The 18,883-nt window shown below is 35.9% G+C and overlaps 1 protein-coding gene across 1 annotated transcript; it reads left to right on the forward strand.

Annotated features, from left to right (window-relative positions):
• Positions 1-5,566: 5,566 nt before the first annotated feature.
• On the forward strand, positions 5,567-6,336 carry LOC129218919 (uncharacterized protein K02A2.6-like). The gene is given in 2 exon segments (XM_054853240.1): positions 5,567-5,615; positions 5,618-6,336. Coding segments are annotated over 2 exon segments (768 nt in total).
• Positions 6,337-18,883: the final 12,547 nt, after the last annotated feature.

The raw sequence follows: 18,883 nt of genomic DNA on the forward strand, positions 1-18,883 counted from the left end.
GTTATGGTTTTGAAAATTGCTGTTCTAAAGTCATCAATCATTGAGCTTATGCATACACAAAAATAAATGTATGTTCAAATGGTATTTATACTTTTTTACCTGTTTGTTATCATATCTCATTTTAGTCAGCTGTTGGCTTTTAATATACAAATACTAATGCGACTACCAGCAACAGGTTCTGGGCCCAGCTAGGCTGGTCCTAGTCAGTTTATTAGTCCCCAATGTAGGTCTATGACCCTCTAAAAGCTATCCACCTCCTTGCTCATTACGGCCTCTTCCAGTAAGCTGTTCCAAGTGCCCACGACCCTACTTAAGTAATAATTTTTCCTAATTTTCAGGTTATCCTGAGATCTGAATAGCTTAAAACAATGACCCCTTGTCCTGCTTTCCATGCAAAAATTTGACCCATTAACATCTTTCCTTTTGATAAGTTTAAGCAATTGAATCATGTACCATCTGATTCACCTCTGCTCCAGGCTATACTAAACCTATTAAGTCTGGTATCATAATTTAAATCTGAAAGTCTCCTTCTTAGTTTAGTTACCCTTCTTTGAACTATATCAAAAGAGGTAAGTTAAAAAAAAAAGTAAAATTAATTTGAATTCTGAAATTTTGAATTCAAATTATATTTTTCACAATCACGAGCTGTGATAGAACCATACTCGTTGGAGTTATTGTTTCTAGAAACTGCTCCTGTTCACCCAAGCCTGCCCTTCCTCTTGGGTGGTTACATGTATATAGCTGATATGTTATTGCCCTATATCGTTTCATCTACCCAATATCGTATATTGTTTCTACTGCATAGGAGCTGGCTAAATCAACATGCGAGGTGTATGAACTTGCTACTGAAGTCAATTTGCGAAAAGCGCAGTATCAGGTTCATTGATGTATGGAGTCATTGTAAACGGGATTGGATTGCTAGGGATGGCCTGCATCTGAGCTCTACAGGGGTCAAAATGGTTAGTGGATTAATTTTAGGGGCTTCGGAGTCAAAAAACTAAGTTGGAATGGGGGGGGGCATGATTCAAGCATCAGGTATCGAGAGAATGAAATCTTTTTGGGTATTGCTAGAAATGGAAATAAAGTGACGAACAAGAGTAGTAATGTTAACAATTGTAATTTAGGAAATTTCAGGGTGTTAAATAAAAGCAACTTAATCATGCTTAAAGTTTTCTATACCAATGCTTGCAGTATTAGGAACAAGATGGATGAATTGAAAAGCATAGTTATGGATGAGAAGTTGGATGTTATTGGAATTACAGAGACATGGGCTACCGAATCTGATGCAGAGTTATTACATATTGCTGGGTATAATTTGTTCAGACAGGATAGAGTAGGTAAAAGAGGTGGTGGGGTTTTATTTTATGTTAGAGACAATTTTATTTGCAATGAATTGGTCATAAATGATAAGCCTACTGATATTGATATGGTTTGGCTGGAGTTGATGAGCAGTAAGGGCAAAAAGCTACGCTTTGGAAACATTTATAGGCCACCTAATTCAAACCAGGGACAAGATGAACAGATGTACAGTATTATTAGTGACATGTCCAGTAAGGGATCCGTTATCATAATGGGGGATTTCAATTTTCTGGGTATGGATTGGAATAATCTTTATCCTGGTAATGGCAAAGAAGAGGAATTTTTAAAAGTAATTGGTGACTGTTTCTTAGATCAAGTTGTAACTCAGGGAACTCGAGAGGAGGCGATTTTGGATCTAATTTTTTGTGACATAGGTAGTTTTGTTCAAGGGTTGTGTCTAGGGGAGTGTGAGGACTCTCCTCTTCTCTATTCGGCGGCGCTAGTGTCGCGCCTTCTCTATGTACTACAACTTCTATCTTGTGCTTCCGGAACACAGAGCAGCGCCATGTTTAATCCTGTAAATACGTGTATATTCGAATAAAGTAAATTAAGTATTTCTATCATATTTGTGCTATCCAGTAACATTGCCTCTTCAATTATATGACGGTCACCACAGTTAGTTGGCGACGATGGAAGAAAATAAGGAAGAAATGACCAAAGAAAGGTAAAAGTTACAATCCGGCGAAATCGAAAACAGCCGTCAATTCGTTTCAACATTGAAGATTCTCCAGGTACTCTTATTTGTTTTTTCTTTTCAAACTGTGACTTTATTTTCAAAATATGGATGCTGAACAGTTCAATACATTCATGGCTGCATTTACCCAGCAGCAACAGGCAATGTTAGCACAAATCGAAAAGCACTTGTCGAAAGAACATTCGAATGAAACTTCAATAAATTTAGTCAATGTATCTCCGTTCGAGAATTTTGATTCCAAACGTGAAAAATTTTCATGCTATTTAGAACGTTTTGATAATTACTGCACTATGAAAGGCGTTATTGACAATGAAAAAATTTCTCAGCTTTTATGCGTGTCCATAGGTTCGACACACTACAACAACTTAGCAGCTTTCCTTGGACCGGAAAAGCCTGTCAAGCAGCTAGAATACGAGAATTTAGTCAAAGCATTTAAACAAATGTTGATACCAAAAAGGAATGTTGTTGTTTCGCAGCATTATTTTCTAAATATTTACCAAGAAGATCGTCAATCGATTGCAGAATTTGTCGCCGCTTTACAGCGCGATGTAGCCGACTGTGAATTCTCAGTAAAATGTGAATGTGAAAAATCTGTCCAAATTGCAGATGTGTTCCTACGTGCGCAATTCATTCGTGGCCTACGTGACGATTGGTTGCGTGAACAAATATTACAGTCGGATAAAACAACCTTCGATGATATTCTGTCAAAAGCAATTGCTCTCGAAGCTTCAAAAATCGAAAGTAAAGAACTTACACAAAAAAATTCTTCACGTCAAATGCCATTTGATACTAATAAAATTTCCAGTTCTTCTACACGTCCACGTCAAAAAAATCGTTCCAGTTCTTTATCTAATTATCAAAGGCAAAAACCGGATTATAAAGCTCTAGGCATAGAAAATCTTTGCATAAGATGTGGCAGGAATAACCATAAAGTGAAAGAATGTAAAATCAATAAACAGAAATTGAAATGCGGATCCTGTAAAAAAATAGGACACGTCAGCAAAGTCTGTATTACAACTCTACTAAAGATGCCACGTCAGCCAGGTAATTCCAGTTCCATTTCTCTTCACACTGTTACGCCTGAAGCATACAATCAAGAAATGACATACGGGATTAATTCTATAGACTGCTCTTCTACACAATTTAAAGTCATTGACTTATTCGAAGTTTCTCAGGATACTGACAAGTACATAGTTCCTGTTCATCTCAACGGGAAGTTACAAAATTTTGAAGTCGATTCCGGAGCCAAATTTTCACTATTGTCAGAGACTGATTTCAATCGCCTAAATTTAAATTTACCCTTAGAAAATTCTAATATTGCATTTCGCACGTATTCTGGGGATATCATTCAATCTAAAGGAAAAGTACATGTTAATGTTGCATTCCGAGGCAAGAAAATTTTTGGAGAACTTCACATCGTTCCAGCAGGATGTGAGGCTCTTCTTGGTCGTCAGTGGATTCGAGGATTAGGAATTGATCTTCAACAAATAGACGCAGATACATCGAATACTTCAGTTCAAAGATCACCTGTTCACCAGGTTAATCCTATCAATGCACTCATGGATAAATTTTCACCACTTTTCGAAGAACGAGTCGGATGTGTTCCCAATTTCAAAGTTTCACTTCAACTTCGAGACGGCGTAAAACCCGTTTTTACAAGGGAACGCGACGTTCCTTATGCTCTCAGGGAACGTGTCAACAAGGAGTTGGACTCTCTGGAAGCAGACGGAGTAATATCCTTAGTTCCTGCAAGTGACTGGGGGTCGCCATTGGTAGTCATTCCCAAACCAAATGGTGGTGTCCGGTTATGTGTGGATTACAAATGTGGTGTAAATGAACGTCTAATTCAATCAAATCACCCAATAAGAAGAATAGACGATGTATTTCATAGCCTCCGTAATTCCAGATATTTTTGTAAATTAGACCTTTTCAAAGCTTACCTTCATCTAAATGTTGACGAGGACAGCAGCATGATCCAAACCATTTCAACACATCGTGGTACCTATCGCATGCATAGGCTTAGTTTCGGAATCAAGACGGCTCCATCCGAATTTAATCGAATTCTTTCTCAAATTCTTAAAGGTCTACCAAAAACAGAATCATATTTCGACGATATCATTGTACACGGAGAAACACTAGAAGAATGTTCGCAGAATTTAGAATTTTGTTTACAAAGATTGTATGATTATGACCTACACCTAAATAAACAAAAATGTTCATTTTTTCAAGAGAAAATCGAATATCTCGGACATGTTATTGAATACAACAAGATAAGCAAATCTCCAGAGAAGGTCCGTGCTGCTCAAGAAATGCCAAGGCCATCAAATGCCGATGAAATCAGACGATTTTTGGGACTTGTAACTTATTATTCCCGTTTCATTCCAGACTTTTCAACTATTTCGTATCCACTTCGATGTCTACTTAGGAAAAATGCACCTTGGTTTTGGAGCGCCAGTTGCGAATCAGCATTTATAAAACTGAAATGTGAACTTTGCAGTGATCGGGTACTAATTCCATTTGATCCCAGTTTACCAGTTATCCTGACTACTGATGCAAGCCCTACTGGAATTGCTGCAGTACTGAGTCACTCTACAGAAGGCGTAGAACGACCTATTGCCTATGCTTCTCGTGCACTCACCAGTTCTGAACAAAATTACAGCCAGTTAGATCGAGAGGCCTTAGCTATCATTTTCGGTGTGACGCAGTTCTTCAACTACGTATTTGGCAAACCTTTCAAGCTGGTTACCGACAATGAAGCACTAACAAGAATTTTTCACCCGCACAAGGCTCTTCCTCGGATGACTTCAGCAAGATTGCTTCGATATGCTTCCTACTTATCAAGTTTTGATTACTCTGTACAATTCAAAAAGGGATCTGAAAATCAAAATGTTGATTGCTTGTCCAGGGCACCAGTTCAAAAGCCCGAAATGTCAGTTGATGAATTCATAGGCGAAGAAGCAAATCAAGTATACGCCGAAAATATATTCCAGATTTCAAGTCAACAAATAACATCGCTGACCATCCAGTCTGAAACAGGACAAGATACAGAACTGAAGGATATAATAAAGAAGCTAAACAACACTTGCGAAGATTCAGAATTTACATTGCTTGATGGCATTCTTTTCCGAGGGGACAGAGTCGTAATTCCAAAAGGTTTACGTTCTACAATACTAGAGGAACTTCACGAAACTCATTTGGGAATAACGAAAATGAAGCAACTCGCAAGAAAATATGTTTATTGGCCAGGAATTGACTCCGACATAGAAAAATTAGTCAAAGGGTGCAAAGGATGTGCACTAACAAAGTCAAATCCACCAAAGGTGTCTATCCATCCATGGGAACTTCCAGCAAATAATTGGGACAGAATTCACATCGACTATGCTGGCCCGTTCGAAAATTACTACTTCTTGGTGTGTGTCGATGCCAAGTCTAAATGGGCAGAAGTTGAAGTTATCAGAGATGCCCCAACAAGTTCTAAAACTATCCATCTACTTGAAAAAATTTTCTCTTCTCATGGATATCCATATGTTATTGTATCCGATAATGCTCAAATTTTTCAAAGTGACGAATTTCACACCTACAGTTTCAATCATGGAATTTTCCAAAAGTTTATAGCTCCAGGACACCCTGCAACAAATGGTCTTGCAGAAAGAAATGTGCAAACCTTAAAGAGGAAATTAAAAGCTTCATTCCTCGAACAAACTTCAATACCATTCAAGGTTCAAAACATATTGTTTCGCTATAGAGCAACCCCTCTAGCTTGTGGCAAGTCTCCAGCTGAATTATATCTAAACAGAGAATTTCGTATTCGCTTGAACTCTATCTTCCCATATCATCCAACAACATCAAAAATTTCCAGTGGTCCTATGAGATCTTTTAAAGTGGGGGAGAGAGTCCAGGTTCGAGTCTTCATAAATAACCGAAACGTCTGGCAGTTTGGAAAAGTAATAAAAAAGTTTGGTTCACGCCATTATTTGATTAGGCTAGACTCAGGACGACAACTAAAGCGACATATTAACCAACTGCATTCGACCGGTGTGCCAGTGCACCTTGAGGAGGACCCTTCTCGAGAGTGCCGTTCTAATGTTTCCAGTGATTCAAGACAACGTACTGTGGTTTTTGATGTTCCACGGTTTCCAGACAAAGCTCCTGCAATGTCCTGTGACAACCAGAATGTTCCCGCGGCATCCCAGAATACCAGCCAACCTGCTGTGCCACTGCCTCGCCGTTCTCAAAGGAATATAAGACTTCCTTCATACCTAAGGGACTATCAATTGTCTTAAGGGGGTTTCTTAATTAAGTGGGGGAGACTGTGAGGACTCTCCTCTTCTCTATTCGGCGGCGCTAGTGTCGCGCCTTCTCTATGTACTACAACTTCTATCTTGTGCTTCCGGAACACAGAGCAGCGCCATGTTTAATCCTGTAAATACGTGTATATTCGAATAAAGTAAATTAAGTGTTTCTATCATATTTGTGCTATCCAGTAACATTGCCTCTTCAATTATATGACGGTCACCACAGGGAGCATATTGGAGATAGTGATCATAACAGCATTAGGTTCCGGGTTAAATTTGAGGTGTGCATAGATGATAATTTTAGGTTTGTGCCCAATTTCAGAAACACTGATTTTGTTGCACTTAGGCAGAGCTCGAAAGAGGTTTTTTCGTCAGGATTGAAAAATAGCGACATAGATCAGCAGTGGACGGAATTTAAGGATAAACTTGCTAAAAGGGTTGGGGACTATGTTCCATTTAGGAGAAAAGGTGTTAGTACCAAAATTTGGCCCATGTGGTTCTCCAGGGAGACTAAAGAAGCTCTTAATTATAAGCAAGTCACTTTTCGTCAGTTTTAAGAAATTGGTCAGAGTGCGGAGAGACTCCAGTATGGTAAGGCAAGGCGAAATTTTAAGTATTTGGTACGGATTCAGAGAAAAGGGAATTGGAGCAAAGGCTGACAGATGACATTGATGGGAACCCTAAGAGGTTTTTTGCTTACGCTAATTCTGGGAAAGCTCGAAACAGTCAAATTGGGCCTTTGGTTGATGAGTATGGAAATTTAATCCAAAACGATAGGGATATTGCAAATGTTCTAAATAACTTTTTTTCCAGTGTGTTTAACGATAACTGTATCTCAACAGTTGACACTAACAAGACACAAGCTATTATACAGCTTGAAGATTTTGTATTTTCCAGGGAGGAGGTTTTATTTCATTTGAAAAAGATTAAAGCAACTAAAGCTCCGGGACCAGATAATATTTATCCAAAAATTTTAGTTGAATGTGCAGAGGAATTAGTGGATGTTATTTTGAATATTTTCAATGCTTCTTATAACTCGGGGACGGTGCCAGAGGACTGGAAGCTGGCTAACATAACGCCACTCTTCAAGAAGGGGTCTAAAGGTTTTGCTGGGAATTATAGACCTGTAAGTTTGACTTCGGTGATTTGTAAGATTTTCAAAACTTTGATCAAAATTAAGATCATGAAGTTCTTAGAGACTAATAGTCTGTTGACTAGTTTGCAGTATGGTTTCAGGAAAGGTAAATCCTGTACTACTAATTTATTGCATTTCTACGACAAGGTTACCTCAGCTTTAGATAACAAAAAATGTGTGGATGTTGTTTATATTGATTTTCAAAAAGCTTTTGACAAGGTACCGCATGTTGCTCTTAGCAAGTTGGCTGACATTGGAATAGGAGGAAAAACTTTACTTTGGGTTAGAAATTGGCTTACTGGTAGGAAGCAAAGAGTAGTTGTGAGAGGAAATCATTCTAATTGGAGTGATGTTTTAAGTGGGGTTCCTCAGGGATCAGTTTTAGGGCCTCTTTTGTTTATTATATTTATGAATGACATCAATGAAAATATTTCTGGAAGCATGAATTGTTTTGCTGACGATGTAAAAGTTATGGGGATTGTCGAAAATGAAGAACAAGTAAAACAGCTGCAAGAGGATTTAGATCATATTACTAAGTGGGCAGATAAATGGGGTATGGCAGTTAATGTAGGGAAATGTCAAGTGCTACACTTAGGTCATGGAAATAAGCGTATGAGATATCGTTTACAGGGTTCAGTCATAAATCAGGCAGAAAATGTTATGTATCTGGGTGTCTTTATAAATCAGGACTTCAAGTTTAGTCAACAGTGCAGTATTGCTAGTAACAAAGCCAACAAAATGTTTGGGTTCATCAATAGATCTATTTCAAACAAATCTAAGAAAGTTCTTCTGCCTTTATATAGGAGTTTAGTAAGACCTCATTTAGAGTATGCTGTTCAGTTTCGGTCGCCTTATCTGAAGAAAGATATTTTTGTATTGGAAAGGGTTCAAAGAAGGGTAACTAAATTAGTAAGGGGACTCTCAGATTTAGATTATGATATCAGACTTAATAGGCTTAACATGTATAGCCTGGAGCAAAGGAGAGTCAAAGGGGACATGATTCAGTTATTTAAATTTATCAAAATGAAAGATGTAAATGGATTAAATTTTTGCGGGGAAAGCAGGACAAGGGGTCATTGTTTTAAGCTATTTAAATCTCAGGCTAACTTGGAAATCAGGAAAAACCACTACTTTAGCAGGGTCGTGGGCACTTGGAATAGCTTACCGGAAGAGGCGGTAATGAGCAAGGGAGTGGATAGCTTTAAGAGGGCCATTGATCTTCATTGGGGACTAATTAATTGACTAGGACCAGCCTAGCTGGGCCCAGAGCCTGTTGCTGGTCGTCACATTTGTATTTGTATTTGTATTCTCACGAAAAACGATATTTTACATAAGTGCTGAAAAAAGTGATATTTCAATGCTGTGCCGTTATTTTATGATTAAAATGGAATAAATATCGAAAATAATCCAGTTTTAATTAAAAAATTCAAATTTTTGAAATTTCACACACTTCTTTCATTGCGACACAATGACGGTTATGTCATCGTTACAATGGCGTAAACGATATAGGAAGATATCCTAACTATGGGCAAAACGATGACTGCACAATGACACTTGCGTTATTGTTAAAATGATACGTAACGATATTGTCACAAAAGCGCATGCTCTGTCGGATTAGACATCGTTTTATATCGTGACCCGATGGTGCAGCGATATAGCATTGGTTATTTTCACGACATCATCGTACATCATTGTAATGTCTTTTTTTTACTTGTAACACTTTATATTGGATAGTCACTCCTCTCTCAACAAAAAAATTCAAAAAATAACTTATTCTACATTCAAAAATAGGTTATTTTTTCATTTTTTAAGGAATGACAAGTATAGTAATATATCGTGAAAACAATATTTTTTGCTTCATCCAGAAGGTGTCCGCGCTGTTATCAAATTTCAAGTGTAAACAAACATTTGCTAGCGAGCGAGCGTTGAAGACTTCATAATACATTTTCTGGCTCTACATTACCATATTTGATTGTTTTGTGTCAACAAGCCCTAAACGTCAATGTCAAACTCTATAGTAATAGATTTGTGAGTAAAATTTAAACATTGGTTTAGGGATAGTGAGCTTGAATGCAAGGTAATTGAATGCTGTTATGGCTGAAACATGATTTTTTTGTTGCTATTTAAAACTAAGTCACAAATTTCATTCCTTATGCAAAGCTGCTTGAGTAAATTTATTTCTGATGAAATTCCATTAAAATGAACACTTGCATTGTATGTAACTAGATTTTAGCATTTTTTTAAACGGTATAATAAAAATGGCAGTTACGTTTGCCTGCTCCTCAATTATCTATCTCATTACTAGAAAGGCTGAAATTTTGACTATTCTACAGCAAGATGAGTTATAATTTGACATTTTTTCCCCAATAAATTTTGATTTTCTAATTATCCCCCCCCCCCCGGCCAATCCGAGGAGTCAGTCACCTTTCTCACCTTTAGTCACCTTTTGAAAATTTGATTACTTTTAGTCACCTTTTGCAACTTTTGTCACCTTTCTCACCTTTTTTGAAATACATCTTAGGATTTTTTTTTAAATAATTAAATCTTTGAAAAGTATCTGAATGGGTAGCTTTAACAGTGAAATTAATTTAAAAAATAGCCTTAAATATTCCCCCCCCCCCCCCCCCCCCCACCTTTTTGTTGGTTAAGAAAAATAGCTATGCTATCGGGAAATCAGGGATTTTTTTTTATCGCTTGCAATTGCACCCTATGAGCAGTACCAGTCTTTCTATCCCTTCTACAGATGAACTTGCTCCTTATTTTTGGGAATGTATGTTAAAAGAAGCATGTTTATCCTATTATACTTTGAGCTTTGATGAAACTACCAATGTCAAAGACAAAAAAGAACTGCAACGAACAACAAAATATTGGTCTGAAAGCCAATGTTGCATCACAACAAGGCATCTCAAAACTTTCTTCTTGGGCAAGGCAGTTGGTGAAATTTCGATTGAGAAGCTATGTGATGCACTTACCGAGAGTAATTATCCATGAATAAATGTCTCATGCTTTCCTTTGGATGGTCCTTATGTTAATAAAAAGGTTTTTAGGTTGTTTGACACTATTATCCTTGAGACATGAGAAAAAAGCCTAATAAATATTGGTACTTGCAGTATTCATACAATGCATAATGCGTATGTCAAAGCATTGCAGTATTTAGGTGAAGAAGCATCTGAACTTCTTCTTAGTACTTATAGCTATTTTGATGGTTGGCCTTCCCGTTAGGAGGACTTCGAAGAAGTTCAAGCTCAACTAAATACACCTCATCACAAGTTCCTGAAACACACAACTACCCACTGGCTTACTCTTGGACCTACAGCAGACAGACTACTGGAACAGTGGGATACTCTTCAGTATTATTTTTTTAAACATGTGCCTTTAAAAAAGAATTCAGCTATGCAATGCAGGTCATATAAAGCTGTTGCAAATGTTTTAAAAAGACCTTCTATAAAAGCTGAGCTGCAGTTTTATCTTTTCATCTGCTGATTTGTTTATGCAGTTCACGAAACGCTTTCAATGCCAAGCGCCTATGATACACAAATTGTACCAAGAAATAGAGACCATTGTTCAAACTTTTATGGCTCGGGTTATAAAAGCCTCTGTCATAAAAAAAGTTGATTTTTCAAACATAGACATGGATGAACTGTTTGCAGTTGGTAACAGACTACCTCTTGAAGATCTCGTTGTTAGTGGATAGGTGACAGATGAACTGTCAAAACTGAAAGAAAATGAAAAGGGTATGTTTTCAAGAGTTGTTAAAAAGCATTGTGTGACTGCATGCAAGTATGTAGTAGAGAAAAGTTGCATATCAAACGGGTTACTGAAAAGCTTCAAATTTTTGGATCCAAAAGAGAGAAGTAAATCTAGAAGCTGTAAGGATTTGATAAAGGTTGCCAAAATCATGCCTTTTAATGTTCCACTCGATAGGGTGCAAGATGAATGGAAACTTTTGCAGCTGGAAAAAGATGATGAAGCATCCAAAAACAAAACCATTGATATCTACTGGCAGCAGCACATTTCAAAAAAGGACTCAACTTCCCATGTTCTAAAGTTTCCCAATGTTTCTAAGGTGATAAAAGCTTCACTTGCATTATCACATGGTAATGCTGACATTGAAAGACTATTTTCCATTTCAAAGCATCTTTTTGGTGAAAATAAGACAGCAAGGACTGAAAGATTTTTAAACAGCATACTTATAGTTAAAGACGCTGCAAAAGAATATCCTCATTTGCTTTCTTTACTAATTGGTCCAAAAATGATTAAATGTGCACAACAAGCACATGCAAATTACACAACATACATGGAGGAATGTAAAAGGAAAAAGGATTTGGAATTGAAACAGAAGCAAAAAGAGGAGCAAAAAAGAAAGGATTGTGAAGAAGAAACTAAGAAAATGGAAAAAATTAAAACATCTATTAAAAGTGAAACTGTAGAAATCTTTACAAAAAGCATATAGGCTATTTTGGTAAAAGTCAGTAAAAGGAGATAATCCTTTTCTGTTTTTTGAGTTCTTAACAAATTGCTTTTGGTCACCTTTTAGTTACTTTTTTTGTCACCTTTTAGTCACCTTTGTTTTCAAATTTGTCACCTTTCTCACTTTTTTCAAAGGCCATCAGCAGTCTTCGACCTGCCCGGCATTTTAAGAAACCCCAGCCCTCTTTTTAGTATTTCTCAGTACAGTCCTTGCTCCTTTGAAATTCCAACAAAACTTCATCACAAACGCATTTTTTTTTTCTGAATGGTATACATTCATGCAAGCCTAGCCTCAAAATGAAACTCATTTCTTCTATAAAGCAAAGTAAAAGTAATTTTGTCAAAATGTATAGTCTGCAGGCACAACACTTTTTTTCAGCCATAACTATTTAGTTTACTATTTGGTTAACAGAAAATTTTATTTTAAGCTAATCTTACCAACACACTAACTCAAATTAAAATAATGTGCTAATGAAAGAGTAAATTAAATAGTTATGGCAAAAAAAGTCATGTTGCAAACTCTACAAGGACAAAATATTGTGAAGTGATCTTTGAATGATAAAAATAGAACATGATTAAACAGGGGTGCCAACCTAGGGCGCATTTCAATGGCACAGACTGTGCCATTGAAATTTTTAAGGGTGGTTGTTTTGGGGGTTATTTTTCACTTTTGAGGACCACAGATTCTCCAAGATGTCTTTTGTTTGTGCATGCAAAAATTCAGTCGTTGAAAATTTTGCTGGTACTCAGCTCTTCCTACTAAGAGAATAAATATAGCTTCTGGTGAATCAAATTCTCTTCTTATCAGTAAAGAATAAAATTTTTCTTACTGTCTAGTTACACTAAAAACTCCACTTATACCTGTCAAGGAAAAAAATGACATTTTAAAGCCCTTTGACAATTTGATCATGATGAATCAAGGAAATGCTGCAGCACAGCTAAAAAATTCTCTGGCATTATTTTGTAAATTACTAAAAAATTGTGATGAGATTGAAAAGGAAGTGAAGCTAAATAAACGTTTAAACCAGTGCTAGGAGAGATGGTGTAGTTGAGTTTAATTTGAAACTGGTTTACAAATGCCAGGAAAAAGGATATGCCAGTAAACTCCCTTAATGCGAGAAAAACCCCCACAAGATCATGTTTTAAAAATAGGCAAAAAAGCATTGGCGGGATTGTTTAATTGATGGAAAAAAACTGCTTTTTCTTTCTGCTAATTTAGTAATTTATAATTTAAAATTGTTTAGTTGACTCATTGCTATTTGAATTTGCAGTTGTAAAACTGAATGCTTAATTGAAAAAAATCATGTTGTTGTATTCTGGATTCTTTTCAGTTATTGTTATCAAATTCTATTTGTCCCAAAGTGATTGCATTAAGCGGTGCCTACTGTACTGTTTTTTCCTAACATTTGCAATGTGTATATGTCCTTTGCCTCCTCCCCCTGGAAAAATTTGAAATGATGGGCTTAGTGCACACTAAGACTGCTTGAAATTCTAACTTAAGGTTGCAACAACGGACGAGAAAGCTAGTGAAATAGAATTCCGATATACAGTGAACTCTCAATAACTCGAAGTCCCAAGAGTCTGGTTAAAACCTTCGAGTAATCGGCAGTTCGAGTTATCGCAATTTTCTTTCCTAGCATTCTCAAGGATAATTTTTATTTTGTTTCTCAAGAATAGTGCATGATAGATAAACTATATAACATATATAGTTTGGATAGATTAAATATTAGTATGTACTAAATAAAAATAACTTTACAGAGAACAGAATAAATTTTATTAAGATACTGTCGCTTAATGGGGTAACAGATAAATGACTACCCTGATTGTACAAATAAAACTTCCCAAAACCGAATTTTCTCCCATAGACGAAGTGTTAAAGACCAGGGCTGTGGAGTCGGAGTCGGACTGATTTTGGGGTAAAGGAGTCGGAGTCGTTAGAAAACATGCCGACTCTGGGCTTCTTTTTTTCTTTCCTTTTCACTGACTCTCCTTGCATTTTTTAAAAACTGACTACCAATTGGTTCTATTACCTGTATAAAAAGATACTAATGAGAAAATAACTTCCATTATGGCAATCAGCTAGATTGAGTGCTTACCGACCTTTCTGCAGCCGTCCCCTAGTTTGCTTGCTTTTTAACCTAACTAATAGCAACTGTCAGCAAACGGTTTTGTTGCCTAACATTTTCAAGTAATTACTTTGAAATAAAAATAGAAATATAGTGTTTTGTTCAATCTCAGTTACAAAATAGTAAAAGAAACGTAACAAAATAGTAAGTCGAGGTCCGTAGCTAAGATTGAAACGTTTAAGGGTGATCGGAAAATTCAAAGAAGTTCTGGCGCGAAAGCATGAACCCAAAAGATTTGATGAAAAAATTTAATGTTTTTTTCTTTATTAAGACTATTTCTATAAACTTGGTTATAGGTTAAGGTTGCAACAGTATGGAACAAACAATGTGTGTAAACAGTATGGAACAAAATAAGTGTAAATGATTTCTTGATTACAACACTCAATAATTGCAGTTAATCTTAAAATCTTCACATTAATGTTAATTCTAAAGCAGCCAGTAAAATTTAAATTAAAAATTTAGCGAAGAAGAAATATAGGTATAGTAAAAGCTATTTGTACAAGTTTGTATACCGCTACATTTTGTGTAAAATTAGCTCCTGACGTATATGTGCCCTATATTCGTTAAAATTTTATTGGTGAAATATAATTTAAAATATATTCACGAAAATTTTCAGAATTAAAGTATTTATATTTTTTATAGACTCTGAAATTAACTTTGGGTGTCATCTACCAGATGGGTGTCAGTCGGGGCAAACCACCCCCTCTCAAGAACTTCGATTTAGAAAACAAGCTTTTTTTCTCTCAAGTTACAGCTTTTTAGAATTGAAATCACATGATTTGATCAAAATCTATTTGTTAAGCATTAAAGGGGGGCGAATTACAGATAATCCCTTTCAAATTTTTTAAAAGGGATTTTTAAGTCATCTCACTTTTTAACTTGTAACTATTTGAGTTTTTTTTTTAAATTGAATTTCTAACGTTGTATGTGTCTTGGGTTTACAATAAAAAGCAAAATGGGAAATTTTCATAAAAAGGAATTAATATTTCAATCTCTGTTTAGAGGTTTCCCCCCTTCCCCTGAAGGGAGAGAGGGAGTTGAAAAAATACAATTAAATATTTAAAAAAAATAATCCGGAGTTGGAGTCGGGCGTTTTAAAATCCAGGAGTCGGTGTCGGAGTCGGCCACTTTCCTTCCGACTCCGCAGCCCTGTTAAAGACTCCAGCTTAATCAAATAGTTTTCCTGGATAATCGAATAATATTGATCAGCTTTCACTGATATTTTTGTTGATAAATTTTTTTTAATAAATTTGAAATTAGTAAGAACAATTATTGACGTAAAAATGTAAAACAAGATTTTCTGCCCTCAACAAGTGAGAAAAAACTTTAATTTTCCATCAAAACATTTCGTCTATTCCATCTAATTTTTTTTTCTTGCTGCCATTACAAGAAAAGACAATCAATAGTACAGTCATAGGAGTACATTTGAGATATAGAAACAACTTGATATTAAGAAAAACTGAATTATTTTGGGACCAAATGAAAACTTCGAGATAAAGGAATATTTGAGTTATAAGCCTTCGAGTTATAGAGAGTCAACTGTAGTATAGTATTCTGATGATATATTTTGTATACTCTTGAAATAGGAAGGCATTGAACTTGAATAGGAATATTTCATTCTTTTGGCTCTAGGTTAAATTTTGCCGCACACTAAAATTAGGGTTAAAACAATTTTAACTTTAGTTAAATAGGGGTGCCCACCTAGGAGGGAAGGGAGTCAAGGCGCCTACTGCGCCATTAAAATTTTTAAAGGGGTGTTTTGAGGGTTATTTTTTGCCTTTTTAGGGAGGTTCTTGCTTTGGGGGTCATCATGATTTTTAGGGGCGTGGGCAACTTTGAGTTAAAAATGTTTTGCGAAGTTTCTTAAGTGGTCTTAATCAGGGCTACAATAACAAATTCAGTGATTTAGCAGTAAGTTACCGTCCCTAAGCTAGAGGGCTAAGGCAGAAATACATGAAATACAGCACAGTTATTGAGGCCCGAATGTATAAATTTTGTTCCCTCTACAACAAAATCTAAGGCCACCCCCGAAGGCCAACAGTAAATTTGCAACGCTAATGAGTCTCACTCTGCTCATGTGGTTTTTTACGAGTCATTCCAAGTCAAGTGATCCAAAGTATTTTCTCTCACCTTTTTGTATTTCTTTGATATTTGGCTCATCGATTGTACCCTTTAAGGTAATCAAAAGTTCAAATTTTTAGATTTTTATCTCTTTAATTTCTTTATTTATAAGACTTCGACTTGGAATTTTAAAAAAACCCTCTTTTTTTTCATGGATGTTTGAACATAAAATGGATGATAACTCAGCACCAAACATAGATAGAAGGATTTGGTAAAACTATTTTAAAGTACATTATTTGCTCATTAATATGATATGCAACATGACTAATTTAATTAAAATTTTTGTTTAAAAAAATGAAATTTAAATTTAAAATTTAAATTTTTCAGAAAATGTATAATGAATTTTTTTAAAAAAATTCTCAAATATTTTTGTGTATTTTATCTTCATTTGTAAGAAATTTCAAGTTGGGATCTCAATGGGATCATATTTTAATGAATTTTTGAATAAAATTTGACTTTAGAAATAATGATATTTTTCAGATTCTACTTAGTTGAATATGGGGTTCTCTTACTGGTGATGTCTAGTGAGTAGTAAGTAAACATGACTATAAATTTTTTCACCAGCATTTTGAAGGGCTATGACTTTTATGACCCTATGAAGTTCGACTAGAATTTAAAGCGCGAATACATTGGTTTTAGAATAAACAAATTGTAACTAAAGGGACCAGTTTTTTACTCTCAGCGCCTGATTTACCCATAGGCCCGCAAGGCCCGGTATAGGGACCCCAATTTTTTTTTTCACTAATATTTTGAAGAACGAAGCCAAGTTTTTCATCAGTTTCACTGTGTATAGTTTATCATTATTTTCTTGCAGTTTCTATTCTTTAGTTTGGGGGTCTCAAAATTTTACCGCTTAGGGCCTCGACTTCACACAATCCACCACTGCAATGTAGTAGAACAAAAGCATCTATCTTTGGAATTTGGAAGGGAACACTATTTAAAAGGTAAAGCTCATAATTGCACACTGATATCCTACCCCAGGGGCTGCTCAAAGATAAAAATGTAACACAAATACGGCACCTAGTAATCAAATCAGTCTGACCTTTTTTGTGGTCAGTTAGCTTTCATGGTTCCGCCAGTTATAAAAACATCTTTGAAGAGCAAGGAGTGTCGACAAAAGAAACAGAATGTCCAATCATTCTTTTGACAAAGAAGAAAGTAAGGGAACTACTAATGTCCATATGTGTCAGACCCTTCAGTGCGGACGGAGTTTACAGAGTACTGTGTGGTTGTTCCCCCTCTCCCGCTCCTCTTCCCAACTGTCTCCAGTGCTACACATGGCCAGAGTCAAGAGTCCCACAGGTTGTAAAACATTTTGTGATCTGTCCACTGTCGGGAGCCTCTAGGTTGAATGCATGTTTCATGCAGTAAAAATGGGAGAAAAAGATAAGGACCCTATAATACTGAGAAGAGATAGTGGAAAGAAAGAAGAGAACAGGGTTGGGGGTGAGGAAGTTTTAACTTTTTCACCTTGAATGCTTGAAAATTTTTGGTTGGAAAAGAAAACTAATTTTCATTTTTTTCACTTTTGAACTTCACTATTTCTTGGGGCCCCTAGAAGGGTGCCTACATTGCCTATTTAGTAATCCGGCTCTGCTACTGGTGATTCCAGCAGGTTCATCATTGTGCCAAGTCCTGGGAGAACCTTTCACCTGGTTGGCCGGATAACAGCCCCTACAGTAGTCGCTTAAGGAATTTTCGGCTTCACTGTCTCCTGGCTGCATTGTTGATGTGCTGGTGCCGTACATGGCAGAAGTTGCTTTCCCTGCCCAAATTACTAGCCATGCCGCCAAGGTGGAGTCCTCGTCTTCTTTTTTTTTTGCGCAGGAGCTTCTTGTACCAGGCTATAGAGATGATACTACCTCTTCCTTTGTGCACTCAAGCCAGTGCATGTGTACAGAGGACCTTTGACTGAACGAATAACTTAAAATCTTAAAAGGTTCCCCTCCCACCTCAAAATAGAAATTTCAGACTTAATGCAAACTTTGTTTTCATAGAAGAACTTAAAAATTGAAAGAAAAGAAACTTTAACTCCCGTGACTGATGTTACAATGATTTTATGACTGATGTTTTTATAATAAATTGCTGCAATTATAAATTATCTTTCCTTAAAAAGTAAAATTAGGAAATGTTTTGTTTAGAATTGCATAAATCTATTTAAATTCCATGGAAAAGTACATTTATAAAATTTTATGAGTTATATTTTTAATATTCTTGAAATGAAAAATCCTTGTGCATTTATTACATCTGGTGCGCTAAGTATTGTATTATTTTTTCTTGTGAATAATAAATTTCATCCACGATGTCAGGCTATTTCCAATGTTTTCCTGCTTGAATTTAAACACTTACTAAATGCTCATAGTTTTCAATGCCTCTAACTTCTTGTGATAGAATTTCTTATCATATTCTGCAAAAACCCCTAATTAATTTACTTCTTCAGTTGCGGCCAACAATTTTGGAACATGTTCTGCTGAAAGTGATTCCATCTATTACTGTAAAAAAAAGTGTTGTGTCTAAATACCAATTACAGCTTTTGAATTAGAAAAAAAAAGGATTACTCAAATCTTACCTCAGAGCCAGACTAACGTAAGTCCAAAATAAGCAATTTTCTGTATATTAGTGCATTGTATGTAGAAGCCTATTCTGGATCAAGCTCTGTGAACGTAATTCTTTTTTTTTTTTA

This window comes from Uloborus diversus, chromosome 3 (genome assembly GCF_026930045.1).
Source record: "Uloborus diversus isolate 005 chromosome 3, Udiv.v.3.1, whole genome shotgun sequence".
In the NCBI taxonomy this organism is placed as follows: domain Eukaryota; kingdom Metazoa; phylum Arthropoda; class Arachnida; order Araneae; family Uloboridae; genus Uloborus; species Uloborus diversus.